The sequence below is a fragment of the Bombina bombina genome, chromosome 6, assembly GCF_027579735.1.
Source record: "Bombina bombina isolate aBomBom1 chromosome 6, aBomBom1.pri, whole genome shotgun sequence".
In the NCBI taxonomy this organism is placed as follows: domain Eukaryota; kingdom Metazoa; phylum Chordata; class Amphibia; order Anura; family Bombinatoridae; genus Bombina; species Bombina bombina.
The window spans coordinates 207,446,605-207,467,184 of record NC_069504.1 but is presented as its reverse complement, the minus strand read 5'-3'; the positions used below and the strand labels follow the sequence as shown (position 1 = coordinate 207,467,184).

General features: G+C 37.8%; 1 protein-coding gene across 1 annotated transcript in view; it reads right to left on the bottom strand.

The window, feature by feature from the left end:
- Positions 1-20,580, bottom strand: part of CNTN1 (contactin 1) — a 542,533-nt gene that overhangs the window by 168,126 nt on the left and 353,827 nt on the right. Inside the window, exons 5-6 of the mRNA XM_053716725.1 lie at positions 3,848-4,023; positions 2,624-2,719 (exon numbers count right to left, since the gene is read on the bottom strand). Coding sequence (XP_053572700.1) covers positions 2,624-2,719; positions 3,848-4,023 — 272 coding nt within the window. The remainder of the gene's footprint in view (positions 1-2,623; positions 2,720-3,847; positions 4,024-20,580) is intronic.

Below are 20,580 nucleotides of genomic sequence, written 5' to 3'. Positions count from 1 at the left end.
CTATCTTAGGGTTTATTTTTAGTTTACAGGCAACTTTGTATTTATTTTAAATAGGTACAATAGTTATTAACTATTTAATAACTACCTAGATAAAATAAATACAAAAGTACCTGTAAAATAAAACCTAACCTAAGTTACAATTACACCTAACACTACACTATAATTAAATTATTTCCATAAATTAAATACAATTAAATACAATTAAATTAACTTATCTAAAGTACAAACCCTCCCACTAAATTACAGAAAATAATAAACAAATTACAAGATTTTTAAACTAATTACACCTAATCTAATCCCCCTAACAAAATAAAAAAGACCCCCAAAATAAAAAAATCCCTAACCTACACTAAATTACAAATAGCCCTTAAAAGGGCATTTTACAGGACATTGCCCCAAAGTAATCAGCTCTTTTACCTGTAAAAAAAATTACAAATCCCCCCCAACATTAAAACCCACCACCCACACAACCAACCCTACTCTAAAACCCACCCAATACCCCCTTAAAAAAAACTAACACTAACCCCTTGAAGATCACCTTACCGGGAGAAGTCTTCATCCAACCGGGCCGAAGTCCTCAACGAAGCCGGTACAAGTCTTCATCCAAGTCGGGTGAAGTGGTCCTCCAGACGGGCAGAAGTCTTCATCCAGACAGCATCTTCTATCTTCATCCATCCGGCGCGGAGCGGGTCCATCTTTAAGACATCCGACGCAGAGCATCCTCTTCATCCGACGGCTCTTCTGGAATGAAGGTTCCTTTAAATGACGTCATCCAAGATGGCGTCCCTTCAATTCCGATTGGCTGATAGAATTCTATCAGCCAATCGGAATTAAGGTAGAAAAAATCATATTGGCTGATGCAATCAGCCAATAGGATTGAGCTGGCATTCTATTGGCTGTTCCAATCAGCCAATATAATGCAAGCTTAATCCTATTGGCTGAGATTTTTTCTACCTTAAGTCTGATTGGCTGAATTCTATCAGCCAATCGGAATTGAAGGGACGCCATCTTGGATGATGTCATTTAAAGGAACCTTCATTCCAGAAGAGCCGTCGGATGAAGAGGATGCTCCGCGTTGGATGTCTTGAAGATGGACCCGCTCCGCCCCGGATGGATGAAGATAGAAGATGCTGTCTGGGTGAAGACTTCTGCCTGTCTGGAGGACCACTTCGCCCGGCTTGGATGAAGACTTGTACCGGCTTCGTTGAGGACTTCGGCCCGGTTGGATGAAGACTTCTCCCGGTAAGGTGATCTTCAAGGGGTTAGTGTTAGGTTTTTTAAGGGGGTATTGGGTGGGTTTTAGAGTAGGGTTGGCTGTGTGGGTGGTGGGTTTTAATGTTGGGGGGGATTTGTAATTTTTTTTTAGAGGTAAAAGAGCTGATTACTTTGGGGCAATGCCCCGCAAAAGGCCCTTTTAAGGGCTATTTGTAATTTAGTGTAGGGTAGGGCTTTTTTTTTTACTTTGGGAGGCTTTTTATTTTGTTAGGGTGATTAGATTAAGTGTAATTAGTTTAGAAATCTTGTAAATTGTTTATTATTTTCTGTAATTTAGTGTTTGTTTTTTTGTACTTTAGCTAATTTTATTTTTTTGTATTTAATTTAGGGAATTAATTTAATTATAGTGTAGTGTTAGGTGTTAGTGTAATTTAGGTTATGTTTTATTTTACAGGTAAATTTGTCTTTAATTTAACTAGGTAGTTATTAAATAGTTAATAACTATTTATTAACTATTCTACCTAGTTAAAATAAATACAAACTTGCCTGTAAAATAAAAATAAACCCTAAGATAGCTACAATGTAACTATTAGTTATATTGTAGCTAGCTTAGGTTTTATTTTATAGGTAAGTATTTAGTTTTAAATAGGAATAATTTAGTTAATGATAGTTATATTTATTTAGATTTCTTTTAATTATATTTAAGTTAGTGGGTGTTAGAGTTAGACTTAGATTTAGGGGTTAATAACTTTAATATAGTGGCAGCGACATTGGGGGAGGCAGATTAGGGGTTAATAAATGTAGGTAGGTGTCGGCGATGTTAGGGACGGCAGATTAGGGGTTAATAATATTTAACTAGTGTTTGCGATGCCGGAGTGCGGCGGTTTAGGGGTTAATATATTTATTATAGTGGCAGCGATGTCCGGTTCGGCAGATTAGGGGTTAAAATTTTTATTTTAGAGTTTGCGATGTGGGGGGGGCCTCGGTTTAGGGGTTAATAGGTAGTTTATGGGTGTTAGTGTACTTTTTAGCACTTTAGTTAAGAGTTTTATGCTACGGCGTTGTAGTGTAAAACTCTTAACTACTGACTTTAAAATGCGGTACCAGTCGACAGGAGAGGGTCTACTGCTCATTTTTTGTCAGACTCGTAATACCGGCGCTATGCAAGTCCCATTGAAAAAAGAGGATATGCAATTTACGTAAGTGTATTTGCAGTATTTACAAGTCTGGCCAAAAAAGTGAGCGGTACACCTGTACCTGCAAGACTCGTAATACCAGCGGGCATTAAAAAGCAGCGTTTGGACCTCTTAACGCTGCTTTTTTAACCTAGTGCACAACTCGTAATCTAGCCAAATATTTTTTAGATCATATATGCTGGTCATATGCAAAAGATAATCTTAATCAGTACCTGGAAAATGTGGCGGAGGATCACATATTAAGACAGCTCCAGTACCCTCTTTAACTTTCACTTCATATCGCTCTTCAGAAGGGAATGTATCAAGATCTAATGGCATACAAAATAAAGTACATTAGGTTCACACAACTTTCCTCGCAATTATTGCATCTCTCAATTAACCCAAAACAAGAACATCCATTATTCAAAAGGAAAAACTTTATAAACTGGACTAATTTGTCTACATCAGAAAGTTCTAACTAGTGGCACCATCTTAGGTATTGGCAGCTGTCTGCCAGTACCTATAAAACTCCTTTTTTTAATGTAATTTAAAAAAAAAAAATTGTAGTGAAGTGGTCCCACTGACAGCATTCTGGTGAACTGCTTGTGCAAAGCCACCCCCTTCACATTCACGGCTGCTAGCAGGAGGTGCCAATCAACCCGATCATATAGGATCGGGTTGATTTCTGTCCACCGCTCAAGGGCGGTGGATACAGTTAAAGAGCAGCGGTCTTAAGAACTGCTGCATCTTAACTCCTGTTTCCGGCAAGCCTGGAGGCTCGCACGGAAACAGGGGGAGATGGACAGATTTGGTGCTTGTTAAAGGACCAGTAAACACAGTAGATTTGCATAATCAACAAATGCAAGATAACAAGACAATACAATAGCATTTACTCTGAATTTCAAATGAGTAGTAGATTTTTTTCTAACACATTTCAAAATTATGTATATTTCCACTCCCCCTGTACCATGTGATAGCAATCAGCCAATCACAAATGCATTTACGTATAGTCTGTGAATTCTTGCACATGCTCAGTAGGAGCTGGTGACTCAAAAAGTGTAAATATAAAAGACTGTGCACATTTTTTTTAATGGAAGTTAATTGAAAAGTTGTTTAAAATGACATGCTGTGTCTGAATCATGAAAATTGAATTTGACCTGAGTGTCCCTTTAAATCGGCCCCCATATGCGGGCAGATGCCTGGAGCTCAGGAACTCCAGCTCAGGAGTAATTTGAGGAAGCACTTCTTTACAGAAACGGTGATTGATACATGGAATAAACTTCCACAAGAGGTGGTAATGACAAACACTGTGGGGGACTTTATAAAGATAGACATTATATAGATAGAATGATTATGTTGTTAAAATATCAGTATATACAATTATTTCATCATTCTAAAACACAATTTTATTCTTCCATGAAACAAACTTTAAAAAAAAATATTGTTATAACACTTACATCCAAAATTTAATGTGGCTTCATTACTCCAGATGGTACCATAAATATTTGACACTATGCAAACATACGTTCCTGCATCCTTCGATTTGTGTGGATTATTGATAACAAGGTTCCCACCAACCATACTGTAATGTTCTTCTTTTTTAAGATCAATTTCATAGTTATTTAGCCTCCATCTACAAAGAAAAAAACAGGTTGTTATATTAATTACATTGTATCCATTTCTCATATTTTGTTCATAGCTAACACTATAAGGGACACTTAAGTAAAAATTTAACTTTCATGAATCAGATAGAGCATGCAAATTTAAACAACTTTCCAATTTACATCCATTAACAAAATATGCACAATCTTTTTATACGTACAGTTTTTGAGCCCCCGGTTCCTACTGAGCATGTGCAATTCATAGACATTCACCTAGTTTACGAGTTGTGTGCTCATGTTTTAACGCTGAAAAAATGGTCATTTCAGCGTTAAAACAGCACCGCAGCCATTACAAGTCTTGTCGGTATAGCTGCACCGCAAGCTATGGGACTTCCATAAATAGCTTGTGTTGCACCCTATACCGACAAGATCCGTTTCGCAATCTGACAGCAGTAGTTATGAGTTTTACGCAACAAAACTTTTACATAAAACTCATAACTAAACTGTCACAAAGTACACTAAACACCCATAAACTACCTATTAACCCCTAAACCGAGGCCCTCCCGCATCGCAAATACTATATTAAACTTATTAACCCCTAATCTGCCGCTCCCGACATCGCCGCCACTAATTAAATGTATTAACCCCTATTCCGCCGCTCCCCGACATCGTCGCCACTATACTAAAGTTATTAACCCCTAAACCTCCGCCCTCCTACATTGCAAACACTAAATATTATTAAACCCTAATCTGCCATCCGCCCACATCGCCCCCACTATACTAAAGTTATTAACCCCAATTCTGCCGCTCCCTGACGCCACCACCACTATAATAAACCTATTAACTGCTAAAACGAAAGCCGCCAACAACGAAATATACTAAACTAAACTATTAACCCCTAAACCAAAAGCCCCGCACATCGCAATAAACTAATTTAAACTAGTAACCTCTAAACCTAACGCCCCCCTAACTTTATATTAAAATTACAATCTCCTTATCTTAAATTAAATTAAAACATACCTGTCAAATAAAAAAAACTAAGTTTAAACTAACAATTAAACTAATATAACCATTAAACTAAAGTTAAACTAACTACCAATTAAATAAACTATATTACACATTAAAAAAAATCCTAACACTACTCTAAAATTACAAAGTATCTAATTACAAAAAATAAAAAATACTAAATTACAAAAAATAACAAACACTAAATTATGAAAAATAACAAACAAAATTATCAAAAATAAAAAAGAATTGCAGCTAATCTAATAGCCTTATAAAAATAAAAGCCCCCCCAAAATAAAAAAAAACCTAGCCTACAATAAACTACCAATAGCCCTTAAAAGGGCCTTTTGTAGGGCATTGCCCTAAATTAAACAGCTTTTTTACCTGTAAAAAAAAAAATACAAAGACCCCCCAACAGTAAAACCCACCACCCAACCAACCCCCCAATATAAATAAAAACTAACTCTTACAAAAATCTAATCTACTCATTGCCCTGAAAAGGGCATTTGTATGGGCATTGCCCTTAAAAGGGCATTTAGCTCTTTTGCATTGCCCTGAAAAGGGCATTTAGCTCTTTTAAGAAATGCCCAACCCCTAATCTAAAAAAAAAAACACCCAAAAAACCAAATCAGCCAATATTTGAATTTCCAAAATCAAATCAGCCAATAGGAATGCAAGGGACGCCATTTTGAATCGTGTCCCTTGCATTAAACATTCAGTATATGGCGGCAACCGTATGAAGAGGATGCTCCGCGCCGGATGTCTTCAGGATGGACCCGCTCCGCTGGGATAAAGAAAGAACACGCCGCCTGGATGAAGATAGAAGATGCCGCCTGGATTTAGATGGAGCCACCTGGATGAAGATCGTTCAAGCGGGACTTCAGCAATTGTGAGCAACTAAAGAGGGGTTAGTGTTATGTTTTTTTAAGGTTTTTTGGGTGGTTTTTTTTTAGATTAGGGGTTGGACATTTCTTAAAAGAGTTAAATGCCCTTTTTTTAGGGCAATGCAAAAGAGCTAAATGCCCTCTTCAGGGCAATGGTTAGATTCGTTTTTTTTAGATAGCTTTTTTAGTTAGTGGGTTTTTGTATTTTTTTTTCCAGGTAAATGAGCTGATTAACTTATGGAAATGCCGTACAAAAGGCCCTTTTAAGGGCTATTGGTAGTTTATTGATAGATTAGGTTTTTTATTTTGGGGTATTTTTTTTTTTTAAATGGGTATTAGAATAGGAATAATTGTTATTATTTTGGATAATTTGTTTATTATTTTGTGTAATGTTTTTTTTTTGCTCGCTTTTAATAAATGTAATTGATTTAATTGTAGTGTAAGGTTAGGTATTAGTGTAACTCAGGTTAGGTTTTATTTTACAGGTAAATTTGTATTTATTTTAACTAGGTAGTTAGTAAATAGTTAATAACTATTTAGTAACTATTCTACCTAGTTAAAATAAATACAAACTTAGCTGTGAAATAAAAATTAAACCTAAGATAGATACAATGTAACTATTAGTTACAGTATATTGTAGCTATCTTAGGGTTTATTTTACAAGTAAGTATTTAGTTTTAAATATGAATTATTTAGGTAATGATAGTAGGTTTTATTTAGATTTATTTTAATTATAATTAAGTTAGGGGGTGTTAGGGTTAGGGTTAGACTTAGGTTTAGGGGTTAATATGTTTATTATAGTGGCAGCAATGTCCGGAGTGGCAGATTAGGGGTTAATAATTTAATTTTAGTATTTGCGATGCGGGAGGGCCTCAGTTTAGGGGTTAATAGGTAGTTTATGGGTGTTAGTGTACTTTTTAGCATTTTAGTTATGAGTTTTATGCTCCAGCTTTGTAGCGCAAAACGCATAACTACTGACTTTCAGTTTACTGTATCCATCTTGGCGGTATAGGGTGTACTGCTCACTTTTTGGCCTCCCAGGCAGACTCGTAATACCGGCACTATGGAAGTCCCATTGAAAAAGGACTTTTTGAAAGCTGCAGTAATTATGTTGCGGTGCCCCTAAACCTGCAAGACTCGTAATACCAGCGGTAGTGAAAAAGAGCCTTAACGCTGCTTTTTCACTCATACCGCAAAACTCATAATCTAGCCGTTAGTTAATAATTGTAAATTTAATTTAGATCTAATTTCATTATGTTAAAGTTAGGAGGTGTTAGGGTAAGGTTTAGGGTTAGGATTAGAGTTAGGGTTATGTTTAGGGGTTAATATAGTTTAATTTAGATTGTTGCGATGTTGTGGGCTGCCGATTTAGGGGTTAATAGGTTTATTTAGTGGTAGTGATGTGGGAGGCCAGAGGTTTAGGGGTTAATAACTTTATTTAGTTGCAGCGATGTTGGAGAGAGGTGGAATAGAGGTTAATAACTTTAATATAGTTGTGGCGATCTTGGGGTTTGGCGGAATAGGGATTAATAACTTTAGTATAGTGGCGGCGATATCGGGAGCGGCACATTAGGGGTTAATAATTTTATTTAGGTGGCGCAATCTCGGGAGCGGCAGACTGGGGTCAATAACTGTAGGCAGGCATTAGCAATGTCAAGGGCAGCAGATTAGGGGTGTTTTGTTAGGTTTAAACTGTATTTTCTTTTTCCACATAGACATCAATGGGGCTGCGTTACAGAGCTTTTGTTTCCACGATCGCAGGTGTTAGACTTTTTTTTTTCCGGCTCTCCCCATTGATGTCTATGGGGAAAGCGTGCACGAGCACGTCAAAACACTGATTGTTTTTGGTGCGGTGTGGAGCTCAAAATCTCCATATTGCCCGTGCAAGCCGGGTTTTTTTAAACTTTTAATGGCAGCGCTATAGGGGGTTAAATAATGCAACTTTTGTTGCATTCTTTACTTTCCCTATAGCGCTCAAAACTCGTAATCTAGGTGTATGTTTTTAGTTTTAAATAGGTATTATTTAGTTAATAATTGTAATTTAGCTCTATTTTAATGATGTTAAAGTTAGGGGGTGTTAGGGTTAGGGTTCGGTTTAGGGGTTAATATAGTTTAATTTAGGTTGTTGCAATGTGGTGGGCTGGCGGTTTAGGGGTTAATATGTTTATTTAGTGATAGTGATGTGGGAGGCCAGAGGTTAATAACTTTATTTAGTGGCGGCGATGTCGGGGAGCGGCAGAATAGTTAATAGATTTATTATAGTGTGGGCGATAGGGTGCAGGGGAATAGGGGTTAATAACTTTAGTATAGTGGCGGCGATATCGGGAGCGGAATATTAGGGGTTAATAGCTTTATTTAGGTGGCAGCGATATCAGGAGCAGCAGATAAGGGGTTAATAACATTATGTAGGTGTCGGTGATGTCGGGGTGGCGGATTAGGGGTGTTTAGACGTGGGTTTTATGTTAGGGTGTTAGCGTAACTTTTTTCCCCCTATAGACATCAATGGGGCTGCGTTACGGAGCTTTTCATTCCAAAATCGCAGGTGTTAGGTTTTTTTGTAACCCGCTCTCCCAATTGATGTCTATGGGGAAAGCGTGCACAAGCAAGTCAAAACAGCGCTTGTATTTTGTGCTGTATGGAGCTCAACGCAACTATATCGCATGCACAAGCCAGCTGTTTCAAAACTTGTAATAGCTGCGCTATAAATAGCGCAACTTTTGTTGCATTCGTTAAATTCCCTATAGCGCGCATAACTCGTAATCTAGATGTATATGAATATGCATTTGTGATTACATGATACAGGGGAGTGAAAATAAATATAACTTTGAAATTTGTCAGGAAAACATCTGCTACTCATTTAAAGTTCAGACTAAGGGGCCGATTTATCAAGGGCCGACTGCCCCTGTTTCAGCGCAAGCCTTCAGGCTCGCCGGAAACAGTAGTTATGAAGCAGTTGTCTTAAGACCGCTGCTCCTTAACTGGTCTGCTACCTCTAAGTCTGCGGACATTAACCCGTCTGATCCTATACGATCAGCTTAATTGACACCGCCTGCTAGCGGCCGATTGGCCGAGAATCTGCAGGGGGTGGCATTGCAGAAGCAGTTCACTAGAAAAGCTTGTGCAATGATAAATGTCGACAACGTATGCTGTCGGCATTCAGCAATGTCTGGCGGACATGACACAATGATAAATCGGGCACTAAGGGGTAGATTTTTTATATGGCGGGCAGACATGACTCGCCCGACATCCATAAATGCTGACAGTATACACTGTCGGCATTTAACATTGCACAAGCATTTCATGTGAAATGCTTGTGCAATGCCGCCCCCTGCACTTTCACGGTCAATTGGCCGCTAGCAGGTGGTATCGATCATCCCAGACAAGTTAAGGAGCTTATGAACGCTGCTTCTTAACTTAAGTTTCCAGCGAGCCGGATTGCACCATCCACTGCTTGTTAAATCTACCCTGAAAGTGCTATTGCATTGTATTTTTATCATGCATTTGTTGATTACGCAAATCTACTGTATTTACTGGTCTTTTAGGGTTTACTAGTTTTATAGTTAATTACCAACGGCACTACATGAGAAAAGAACCTTCCCTTATGTTATATAATTATACATTCAAATTACTACTATTACATAAGTGATTATTGATTGCTATGAATCATATAAATCATTTAAATGGGTATAAAGTTAATTAAAAACTCTAGTAGATGATTTGCTGCTAAATTATAATAATGGAGTTATTAATTGACACATATACTGTAACATAATAATTTAGCGCATTTAGGGCTAGATAAGTGGAGCGCTAATTTATAGTGCGCCTGTAAACGGGCAAATACGCCCGCACATGATAAATAACCAGCCATTACAAGTGGCTTATTAATGCTACCATGAGCTCGTGGTTGCACTTAGCGCTCCAAAAATTAATTAGGTTAAAAAATGTCCCCCAATTGCTCCCAAAATAAAGAATAGTGATATTTATTAAAATAGAAAAAGCTATTTTATTTTTTTTAATTAATAACTGCACAAAGCAGTTTTAAGCACGTAAAGCAAGCGGTTGTGGGGTGTTAGAAAAACAACGTCACTTAAAAGTGCCTTTACATAGTGGTCTATGGGGACTGTGTTATCACTGTAAATATATACTGTATGTATATGCTTATATACATATATTTATATACACATACAAAACTCTATGCTACTTCCCTCCTGTAACATAGGAGTAACTTACTGTACTCCTATCTTTGGCTCATCTCACAACCTGCCCACTTGACCCTATTCCTTCACAACTTCTTCCCTCTCTCTCTGCTTCACTAACTCCTACCCTAACTAATCTCTTTAACCAATCTCTCACCACTGGCACATTTCCTGAAACATTCAAGCATGTGTCAATCATACCAATCCTAAAAAAGCCCTAGCTTAAGCCCTCCACCCTGTCTAACTATCGACCGGTCTCCTTACTTCCTTTTGCTTCAAAATTATTATAACAACGGGTTTATAATCGGCTAACTCAATTTCTCACAACTAACTCCTTACTTGATCCACTACAATCTGGTTCCCACCCTAAACACTCAACAGAAACCGCTCTTATTAAAGTAACAAATGACCAGTTATCAGCTAAAGCAAAAGGCCACTACTCCTTACTAATTCTTCTTGATCTATCCTCTGCCTTTGACAGTTGACCATCCTCTCCTCCTAAAAATACTAAATTAATTTGGCATCCGAGACACAGTCCTCCCCTGGTTTGCCTCATATCTCTTAAACTGCTCATTTTCAGTTTCCTTTAACAACATATCCTGTGATCCTATGCCTCTCTCAGTTGGAGTAAGACTCTGTCTTGGGTCCCTTGCTTTTCTCTCTCTATACATCCTCCCTTGGAAAACTTATAGCATCCTTTGGATTCCAGTACCACTTATATGCTGATGATACCCAAATCGATCTTTCCTCTTCTGATATCTCTCCCTCTTTACTCAACCAGATTTCCAACTGCCTCACTGAAATTTTGGATGTCTTCACACTACCTTCAACTCAATCTGTCCAAAACTGAGCTGCTTCTTATTCCCCCCTCTTCGAGACATCCAACACCTGACCTGACATTTCTCTGACGGTTGGAGACTCTATTCTCAACACCTCACCCCAGATCCGCTGTCTTGGGATCACACCTGATTCAGAACTCACATTTAACCCACATATACAAGCGCTTACTAAATCCTGTCGTTCACATTTATGCAACATTTCCAGAATTCGTCCCTTCCTTACTCAAAAAACAACAAAATTAATAATGAATTCCCTCATTTTGTCACGCATTGATTATTGCAATCTACTTCTTAATGGCCTTCCAAAACACCGCCTCTCCTCCCTCCAATCTATTATCAATGCTTCTGCTAGACTCATCCACCTAAGTCGACAATCTACATCAGCTGCTCTGCTCTGCCAGTCTCTTCACTGGCAACCCATAAACTCCAGAATACAATTTAAAGTGTTAGCCCTAATTTACAAAGCACTCAACAGTCTAACTCCCAACTATATTTCCTCTCTCATCGTGAAATATTCCCAATCCCGTCCTCTTCGATCAACCTCTGACGTTTCTCCACTCCTGTTATCTCTACATCCCACTCCCGTCTCCAAGACTTCTAACGTGCTGCTCTTGTCCTCTGGAACTCTCTACCCTGCTCCTTAAGACTGTCTCCAACCTTGTATAGCTTCAGATGCTCCTTGAAAACCCACCTATTCAGAGAGGCTTACCATCTCTCCTCCATCTCTCATCCTAACCAAACTAATACATGAACTACCTGACTCACTGCTGCAACTACAGCTGATGTGACAAGCGACCCCAACCTTATGTCTCTGCACCCTAAACCTGTAGACTGTGAGCTCCCCAGCGTAGGGCCCTCTTCCTCCTGTACTAGATTTGTTTAGTTTTGTTATGTTTTGTATTTTATCACAAATCCTTGTCATTGTATACCCCTATCATTGTACCCAGTACTACGGAATTTGGCGGTGCTATACAAATAAATTATAATAATAATACAAACAAATAAATATATATGCATATACTCATATACAAATTTAACCTTTACTGCCCATCGCTGCTCAACTTACCCCCCTTCACTGAGCTAGGTTCTCTGCCATGTCTCAATAACATGAGAACGAGGCTCCCATTGGAGCCTATGGAAGCGTACTCTCTTGAGCGCAAAGCTACCCTGCAATGTGAACGTGACCTAATACCAACACACATTTGCGTGCGCTGGTATTACTAAGTGGAGCACAAATACCGCTCACCAAAGCACAATCTTGCAATCCACTCATAATTTAGTCCTTAATTTGTAAAAATCCATCAGATATGCAGAATAAGTCTATATTAAACATAATATCATTGTTCATATTTTATATTTTCTGTTAAAGTTTGAACACTATGTGGCAAATTCAAACGTCCACCACTTATGATAAGTAATTAATAAGGAGTAAAATAGTAACCAACTACAATTTGCATCATTTACTCAGTGTCTGTTTTTGTGTAATATGCAATAAAGGTTAACTGGTGAAGTAGCAATCTTAATATGTTAAATGTCCTCATAATTCGTTACATTGTTGTACTGCATATGGCATCCAATCACAAAAGGCTCACTAGTTGGATTCAACAGACTGTCAACGCTATTCAGCAGAGTGCCTAGATGCAGCCCAGATCAGGATGTCATTGGTGGGTGGAGCTTGGAAGCCATTTCAAATTGGCCAGAAACAATATTATTTTTTAAAAAAAAGTGTTTTACCATTCATGCTGCATGATATAGAAAGGGGTGCAGTAGGCTATTTGCACCTTAATCTAAGGTAAGACTTTAAGATGACTAAGGTGTAGACTGTACCTTTAACTTCTTTCTATGAAAAAGTGTTGTTTTTTTGTTTGTTTTTAAATATCAAGAATGCTCTTGGATATGTATAATAGAATGTGTTTGAGTTTAATGTTCATTTAAACTTAGTGACATATACCAGAATACTGTATACTTCTGGCATCAGTAAAATACTGGCAATGAGAAGAGAGTCTAAATAGACCATGTGTAATTTAATTTGAAATAAGCAGCTCTTTATATTACATCACTCCATGAACATAATTTCAAGAGGCTGTTTTGTGAGGATGACCTTTTCTTCTTATAGCTTTGTTATTAGAATTTGTTTTTGGCAGAGCTCATATAGCAGCTGTTTGCGACTGTGACATTTTTATATCCTTTGTCCTGACCTCACCAGCGATGGTTTATGTTTGTGTGTGTTCCCCTGATGTCCATTTGTACCATCATCCTAACTTCTATTGATTTTCATCTCCCTCTAAAGTTAATATGCTTTGTTTTCAATAACTGTTACCTGATATTTCACTCATGTACTGTTTTTTGAAGTACTAGTTATTTCTCCTTTCATAAACAGAAGTTAAAGTCAATTCTATATATACAAAGTATATATTAGAAATTAAGTGCGACATTGCAAAACATCTGTATACAAAATAAATGTTTTTAATAACTGCTAAGCTACAGATCAATAATTGAGCCGCTCAACAAGTAATGACAAGACATTATCAATTACAGAAAAAGAGGTCAAAATAAAATGAATTACATTTTTACTACACATAATTTTTAAAACTGTACAAAGAATTACATTGTGGGCCAGATTACGAATAGAGCGCAAATTAACACTCACGCTTAAGCGTTAATTAAGATTTTTGCACTCGTAGCGTTGCGCTCATATTATGCCAATTTACTAATGTGCGGGTGGACATTATCCGCTGTAGCGGATTATGTCAGCGGCACATCGATAAATGCCGACAGCATAAGCTGTCGGCATTTATCATTGCACAAGAATTTCTGGATAAAATATGGCCCCCTGCACATTCACGGCCAATTGTCCGCTAGCAGGGGGTGTCAATTAACCTAATCATATCCCATCGTGCTGATTGCTGACCACCGTTCAGAGGTGGCGGACGAGTTAAGGAGCAGCGGTCTTAAGACCGCTGCTTCTTAACTCCTGTTTCCAGCAAACCTGAAGGCTTGCGAGGAAACAGATGCATACCGGGCTTGTTAAATTTTCCCCTATGAGTTGAAAGTAAACTGTATTCTCTCTAGCGGTAACCCGACTAGTGCAAAAATCCGAAGTTATAATATTGCATGCGTGTTCACGTATTTCCCATAGAAGTCAATGCAGAAAAAAAGTAGGAAAAATGTCTGCAGAATATGTTCTATTTATTCATATATATGATTTTTTGGGGGACAATATATATTTATACCTATATATCTATATATCTATATATTCTCTCTCACTCTCTCTCTCTCTCTCTCTCTCTCTCTTTCTCTCTCTCTCTCTCTCTCTCTCTCTCTCTCTCTATATATATATAAATTCTCTCTCTCTCTCTCAGTGAGCATTATTTTACTGACCAGGACCTGACACTTGTCTGAAATGCTCGGTTACAACACAGTTTTTTTATATGATTGACAGTTAAAATTTTGCCACCTGAAATAAAAAGTAAAACCACACCTAAATTGTGTATTATAGTGATTATTTGAGGTAATGAATTAAGATTTGCTTCTGTATTAGAACATGTTTCTGGTACTTGCTGCACCAAGGGGTCGTTATTTTAAAAGCATCTATTGTTTGTTTTTTTGGTTTAAGGATTTTTGCAGGGGTTTTTTTATTTTTGTTTTTTAATAGTAATTTTTTTGTAATAATAATCGGCTAGATTACGAGTTTTGCGTTATGAGTGAAAAAGCTTTATAACGCTGCTTTTTCACTACCGCTGCTATTACGAGTCTTGTAGGTATAGCTGTACCGCACACTTTTTTGGCCGTAATGCAACGTAACTACCGCACCTTTCAAAAAGTCCTTTTTCAATGGGACTTCCATATCGCCGGTATTACGAGTTTTGCCTGGGAGGCCAAAAAGTGAGCGGTACAGCCTATACCGTCAAGATTCGTACTGCCATCTAAAGTCAGTAGTTATGAGTTTTACGTTACAAATCTTTAGCATATAACTCATAAAAGTGTTACAAAGTACACTAACACCCATAAACTACCTATTAACCCCTAAACCGAGGCCCTCCTGCATCGCAAACACTATAATAAAATGATTAACCCCCAATCTGCCGCTCCCGAACATCGCCGAAACTATAATAAACATATTAACCCCTAAACCACTGCACTCCCGCATCGCAAACACTAGTTAAATATTATTAACCCCTAATCTGCCGCCCCAAAGGCCCCGCCGCCACTATACTAAAGTTATTAACCCCTAATCCTAACCTTCAATCTAACCCTAACACCCCTAACTTTAATATAATTAAAATAAATCTAAATAAAAATAATAATAAAAATTACTATCATTAACTAAATAATTCCTATTTAAAACTAAATACCTGTAAAATAAAACCTAAGCTAGCTACAATATAACTAATAGTTACATTGTAGCTAGCATAGGGTTTATTTTTATTTTACAGGTAAGTTTGTATTTATTTTAACTAGGTAGACTAGTTACTAAATAGTTATTAACTATTTACTAGCTACCTAGTTAAAATAAATAAAAATGTACCTATAAAATAAAACCTAACCTGTCTTACACTAACACCTAACATTACACTACAATTAAATAAATTACATTAATTAAATACAATTAAGTAAATTACAAAAAAATAAACACTAAATTACACCAAATAAAAAAAAGAAATGATCAAATATTTAAACTAATTACACCTAATCTAATAGTCCTATCAAAATAACCCCCCCCAAAAAAAAAAAAAACCCTAGCCTAAACCAAACTGCCAATAGCCCTTAAAAGGGCCTTTTGCAGGGCATTCCCCAAATAGATCAGCTCTCTTACCTGTAAAAAAAAAATACAAACAACCCCCCAACAGTAAAACCCACCACCCACACAACCAAACCCCCCAAATAAAATCCTATGTAAAAAACCTAAGCCGGGGGAAGTCTGCATCCAAGCGGCAAGAAGGCCTCAATGATGGCATCCCTTGAATTCCGATTGGCTAATAGAATTCTATCAGTCAATCGGAATTAAAGGTGAAAAAATCCTATTGGAATCAGCCAATAGGATTGAGCTTGCATTCTATTGGCTGATTGGAATTCTATCAGCCAATAAGAATTCAAAGGACGCCACCTTGGATGACGTCATTTAAAGGAAACTTCATTCTTGAAGAGCCATTGAAAGAAGAGTTTAGTTTAAGTTAGGGGTTTTTTTTATGTTGGGGGGGGGCATTTTTATTTTGATAATTTATTTTTTATTTTGTGCAATTTAGTGTTTATTTTTTTGTTATTTAGTTAATTGTATTTAATTAATGTAATTTATTTAATTGTAGTGTAATGTTAGGTGTTAGTGTAAGACAGGTAAGGTTTTATTTTACAGGTAAATTTGTATTTATTTTAACTAGTTAGTTAGTAAATAGTTAATAACTATTAACTAATTAGTCTACCTAGTTAAAATAAATACAAACTTAGCTGTGAAATAAAAATAAAACTAGCTAGCTACAATGTAACTATTAGTTAAATTGTAGCTATCTTAGGGTTTATTTTATTGGTAAGCATTTAGTTTTAAATAGGAAATAGTTAGGTAATGATAGTAATTTTTTTTTTTAATTCAGATTAGGGGTTAATACGTGTAATGTAGGTGGCGGCGATGTTAGGGGTTAATAAGTATAATGTAGGTGTCGGCGATGTCGGGGGCGGCAGATTAGGGGTTAAAAAGTGTAATGTAGGTGGTGGCGATGTTAGGGACGGCAGATTAGGGGTTAATACGTATAATGTAGGTGTCGGCGATGTCGGGGGCGGCAGATTAGGGGTGTTTAGACTCAGGGTTTATGTTAGGGTGTTAGGTGTAAACATAACTTTTATTTCCCCATAGGAATCAATGGGGCTGCGTTACGGAGCTTTACGCTCCTTTATTGCAGGTGTTAGGCTTTTTTTTAGCCAGCTCTCCCCAATGATGTCTATGGGGGAAACGTGCACGAGCACGTAAAAGCAGCTCAAAGCAGCGCTGGTATTTGTGTGCGGTATGGAGCTCAACGCTGCCATATTGCTTGCTAACGCCGGGTTTTTGCGAACCTTAAATAGCAGGGTTATTAAAGGTGAGCGGTGGAAATAACTTGCAAATTATTACCGAGCCGCTCATAACGCAAAACTCGTATTCTGGCCGATTGTTAGCATTTTTATAGGTATTTTTTCTTTAAGAAAAGTTTTTTTTTGTGGTAACTTTAGTAAATATTTTATATATGCACATTATGGGCCATATATGCACATTGTGGGCCATATCATGAGTGGAGCGGTATTTTGCGCTCACGTTAAACCGCTATAAGTAATTTGTTTGCGCAAAATCGCATTCGTCCATAGGGGTCTATTTATCAAAGCATCAATCTCAGTGCATTCGCAGGCGTCAATACGCTCGCCAGACATTGCTTCCACGGATCTGAATACGATCCCCTTATTTATCAAAAAAGCCATCAAAAACACGTGCATCAAGTACGGTGCGAAAGGCATCGGACTGTTGTTAACTTGCTTAATTAATGAATTACAGGTAGATTACGAGTTGTGTGTTTGTGTTTTAGCTTCTAACACAACATCAGTCCCACTCTCGTAAAAACAACGTTTTTACATGGGATTCCCATAGCGTTGCCATCACGAGTTTTGCGGTAAGGCTAATTTGAATCAGTCAATAGGAATTAGGGCTGCTAAAATCCTATTGGCTGTTCAAATCAGCCAACAGGATTTTAGCAGCCCTAATTCCTATTGGCTAATTCAATTGTTTCAGCCACTAGGAATGCAATGGTAGCCCAGTATAAAAGGGGTACATTGCATTTTAATCCTCAGTGTGCGGCAGATGATTGCATGAAGAGGACCTCCACGTCGGATCGATGGACCTCCGCATGGACCTCCTCCCGGACTTAGGCCTGGACCTCTGCCTATCACCGCTCCGCCTCCTCAGGGATGAAGAAGATGCCGGTCCCGGATGGAGTCATCTGGATGAAGATGCCGCCTGGATGAAGATGGAGCCGCCGGGATGAAGATCGTTCAAGCGGGACTTCAACAACTGTGAGTACCTAAAGAGGGGTTAGTGTTAGGTTTTTTAAGGGTTTTTGGGGTGTGTTTTTTTTTTAGATTAGAGTGGGCATTCTTAAAAGTGCTGAATGCCCTTGTAAGGATAGCAAAAGAGCGGAATGCCCTTTTCAGGACAATGCTCATACAAATGCCCTTTTCAAGGGCAATAGGTAGATTAGGTTTTTTAGATAGTTTTTTATTTTGTGGGTGGGGGGGGTTGTAATGTTAGTGGGTCTTTGTATTTTTTTTAAAAAAAAAGAGCCGATATCTTTTAAAGGCTATTGGTAGTTTATTCTAGTTTAGGTTTCTTTTATTTTAGGTTTTTTTTTTTTAAAATGGGTATTAGAATAGGAATAATTTTTATTATTTTGGATCATTTGCTTGGTATTTTGTGTAATGGTTTTTTTTTTCGTTTTAGGGTGGGTTTTTATTTTCAGATTAGGGGTTGGACATTTCATAAAAGGGCTGAATGCACTTTTAAGGACAGGAAAAATAGCTGTATGCCCTTTTAAGGGCAATGCCCATACAAATGCCCTTTTCAGGGCAATGTGTAGATTAGGTCTTACTTTATTTTTATTTTGGGGGTTTGGGGGGTTGGGTTTGTATACTGTTAGGGGGTGTTTGTTTTTATTTTGTAGGAAAAGAGCTGTTATCTTTAGGGCAATGCGCTACAAAAGGCCCTTTTAAGTTTATTATAGATTATGCTTTTTTATTTTGGGGTGTTTTTTTTTTTTTTTTTTTTTAAACAGAGTATTAGAATAGGAATATTTTTTATTGTTTTGGATAATTTTGTTATTTTTTGTAATGTTAGGTTTTAGTGTAAAGCAGCTTAGGTTTTATTTCACAGGTAAGTTTGTATATATTTTTACTAGGTAGTTAATAAATAGTTAATAACTATTTACTAACTAGTCTACCTAGTTAAAATAAATACAAACTTGCCTGTGAAATAAAAATAAAACCTAAGCTAGCTACACTGTAACTATTAGTTATTTTGTAGCTAGCTTAGGTTTTATTTCACAGTTAAGTATGTATTTAGTTTTAAATAGGTGTTATTTAGTTAATAATTGTACATTTTAATTTAGCTCTATTTTAATTATGTTAGGGGGTGTTAGGGTTAGGTTTAGGGGTTAATAGTTTAATTTAGGTTGTTGCGATGTGGGGGGTTGGTGGTTTAGGGGTTAATTTAGAGGTTATTTAGTGGTAGTAATGTGGGGGGCCAGAGGTTATGGGGTAATAACTTTATTTATTGGCGGCGGTGTCGGGGAGCGGCGGAATAGGGGTTAATAAATTTATTATAGTGTGGGCGATGTTGGGGTGCGAGGGAATAGGGGTTAATAATTTTAGTATAGTGGCTGCGATATTGGGAGCGGCAGATTAGGGGTTAATAGATTTATTTAGGCGGTGGCAATATCGGGAACGGCAGATTAGGGGTTAAAAACATTATGTAGGTGCCGGCCATGTCGGGGGCAGCAGATGTCTATGAAGAAAGCGTGCACGAGCACATCAAAACTCCCCCCTCTCCCTCAGAGTGGCAGTCAATTTTAATGCAACCTCTAAACCCGCAGGTTGTGGATCCACTCCAATTTTCAAAAATCATTCAAGATCTCCTCCCTCACACTTCCACTATAACCTGCCCTGATCAGCCCACGAATACAAAACTATCTCTGCTCTAGACATATTTGCACCTCGGCAACTGCCCAAAACCTCATGCCGTAGGTTACAGCCCTGGCACTCTCAGCAAACACGCTATTTGCAAAAATGCTCCCGTACTGCTGAGCGTGTCTGAAGGAAAACTCACTCTGAACCTAATTTCATCCACTATAAGTTTATTCTTTTTTCATACACATCTGCCCTTCACTTAGTCAAGCAAACATATTTCTCTCATATCTACTCTTTCCTCAAACCCTAAACAACTCTTCTCCACCTTTAACTCTCTCCTCTACACACCTGCTCTAGCCCATGAGTCTGTCTTTAGTGCTCAAGACCTGGCAGACTACTTTTTAAACAAAACATACACTATCTGAAGCAACATCCCAACACCAACCTGCAATCTTCCAACTCCAGGCCCAGTTACTCCCTCTGCCACCCTCTGCATCTGCCATCCAGCCACTGAGAATGAAGTTTGTTCTTTACTATCTTCCTCATGCCTCACTACCTGCCTGCTTGACCCTATCCATTCCCATCTAATACCCTCCCTGTCTTCCACCCTCACTCCTGCTCTTACTCACATCTTCAACCTATCTCTCTCTACCGATTCATTACCATTTTTTTTTGGTTAAACATGCAAAGGTCACTCCCATGCTCAAAAAACCCTCACTTGACCCTAATTCTCCTGATAACTAATGCCCCCATATCACTGCTTCCTCTAACATCAAAACTCCTGGAAAAAATTGTTAACAACCGCCTAACCCAATTCCTGTCCTCTAACTCTTTGCTTGAGCCCCTGCAATATGGATTCCGCCCCAAAGACTCAACTGAGATTGCACTTACCAAGGTTACTAATGATCTTCCTTCTGCTAAAAGTAATGGCCACTACTCTATACTTATCTTACTTAATCTTTGCCTTTGACACAGTTTACCACCCCCTCCTTCTATAGAGCCTTAGCTCTCTTGGCCTTTGTGACACT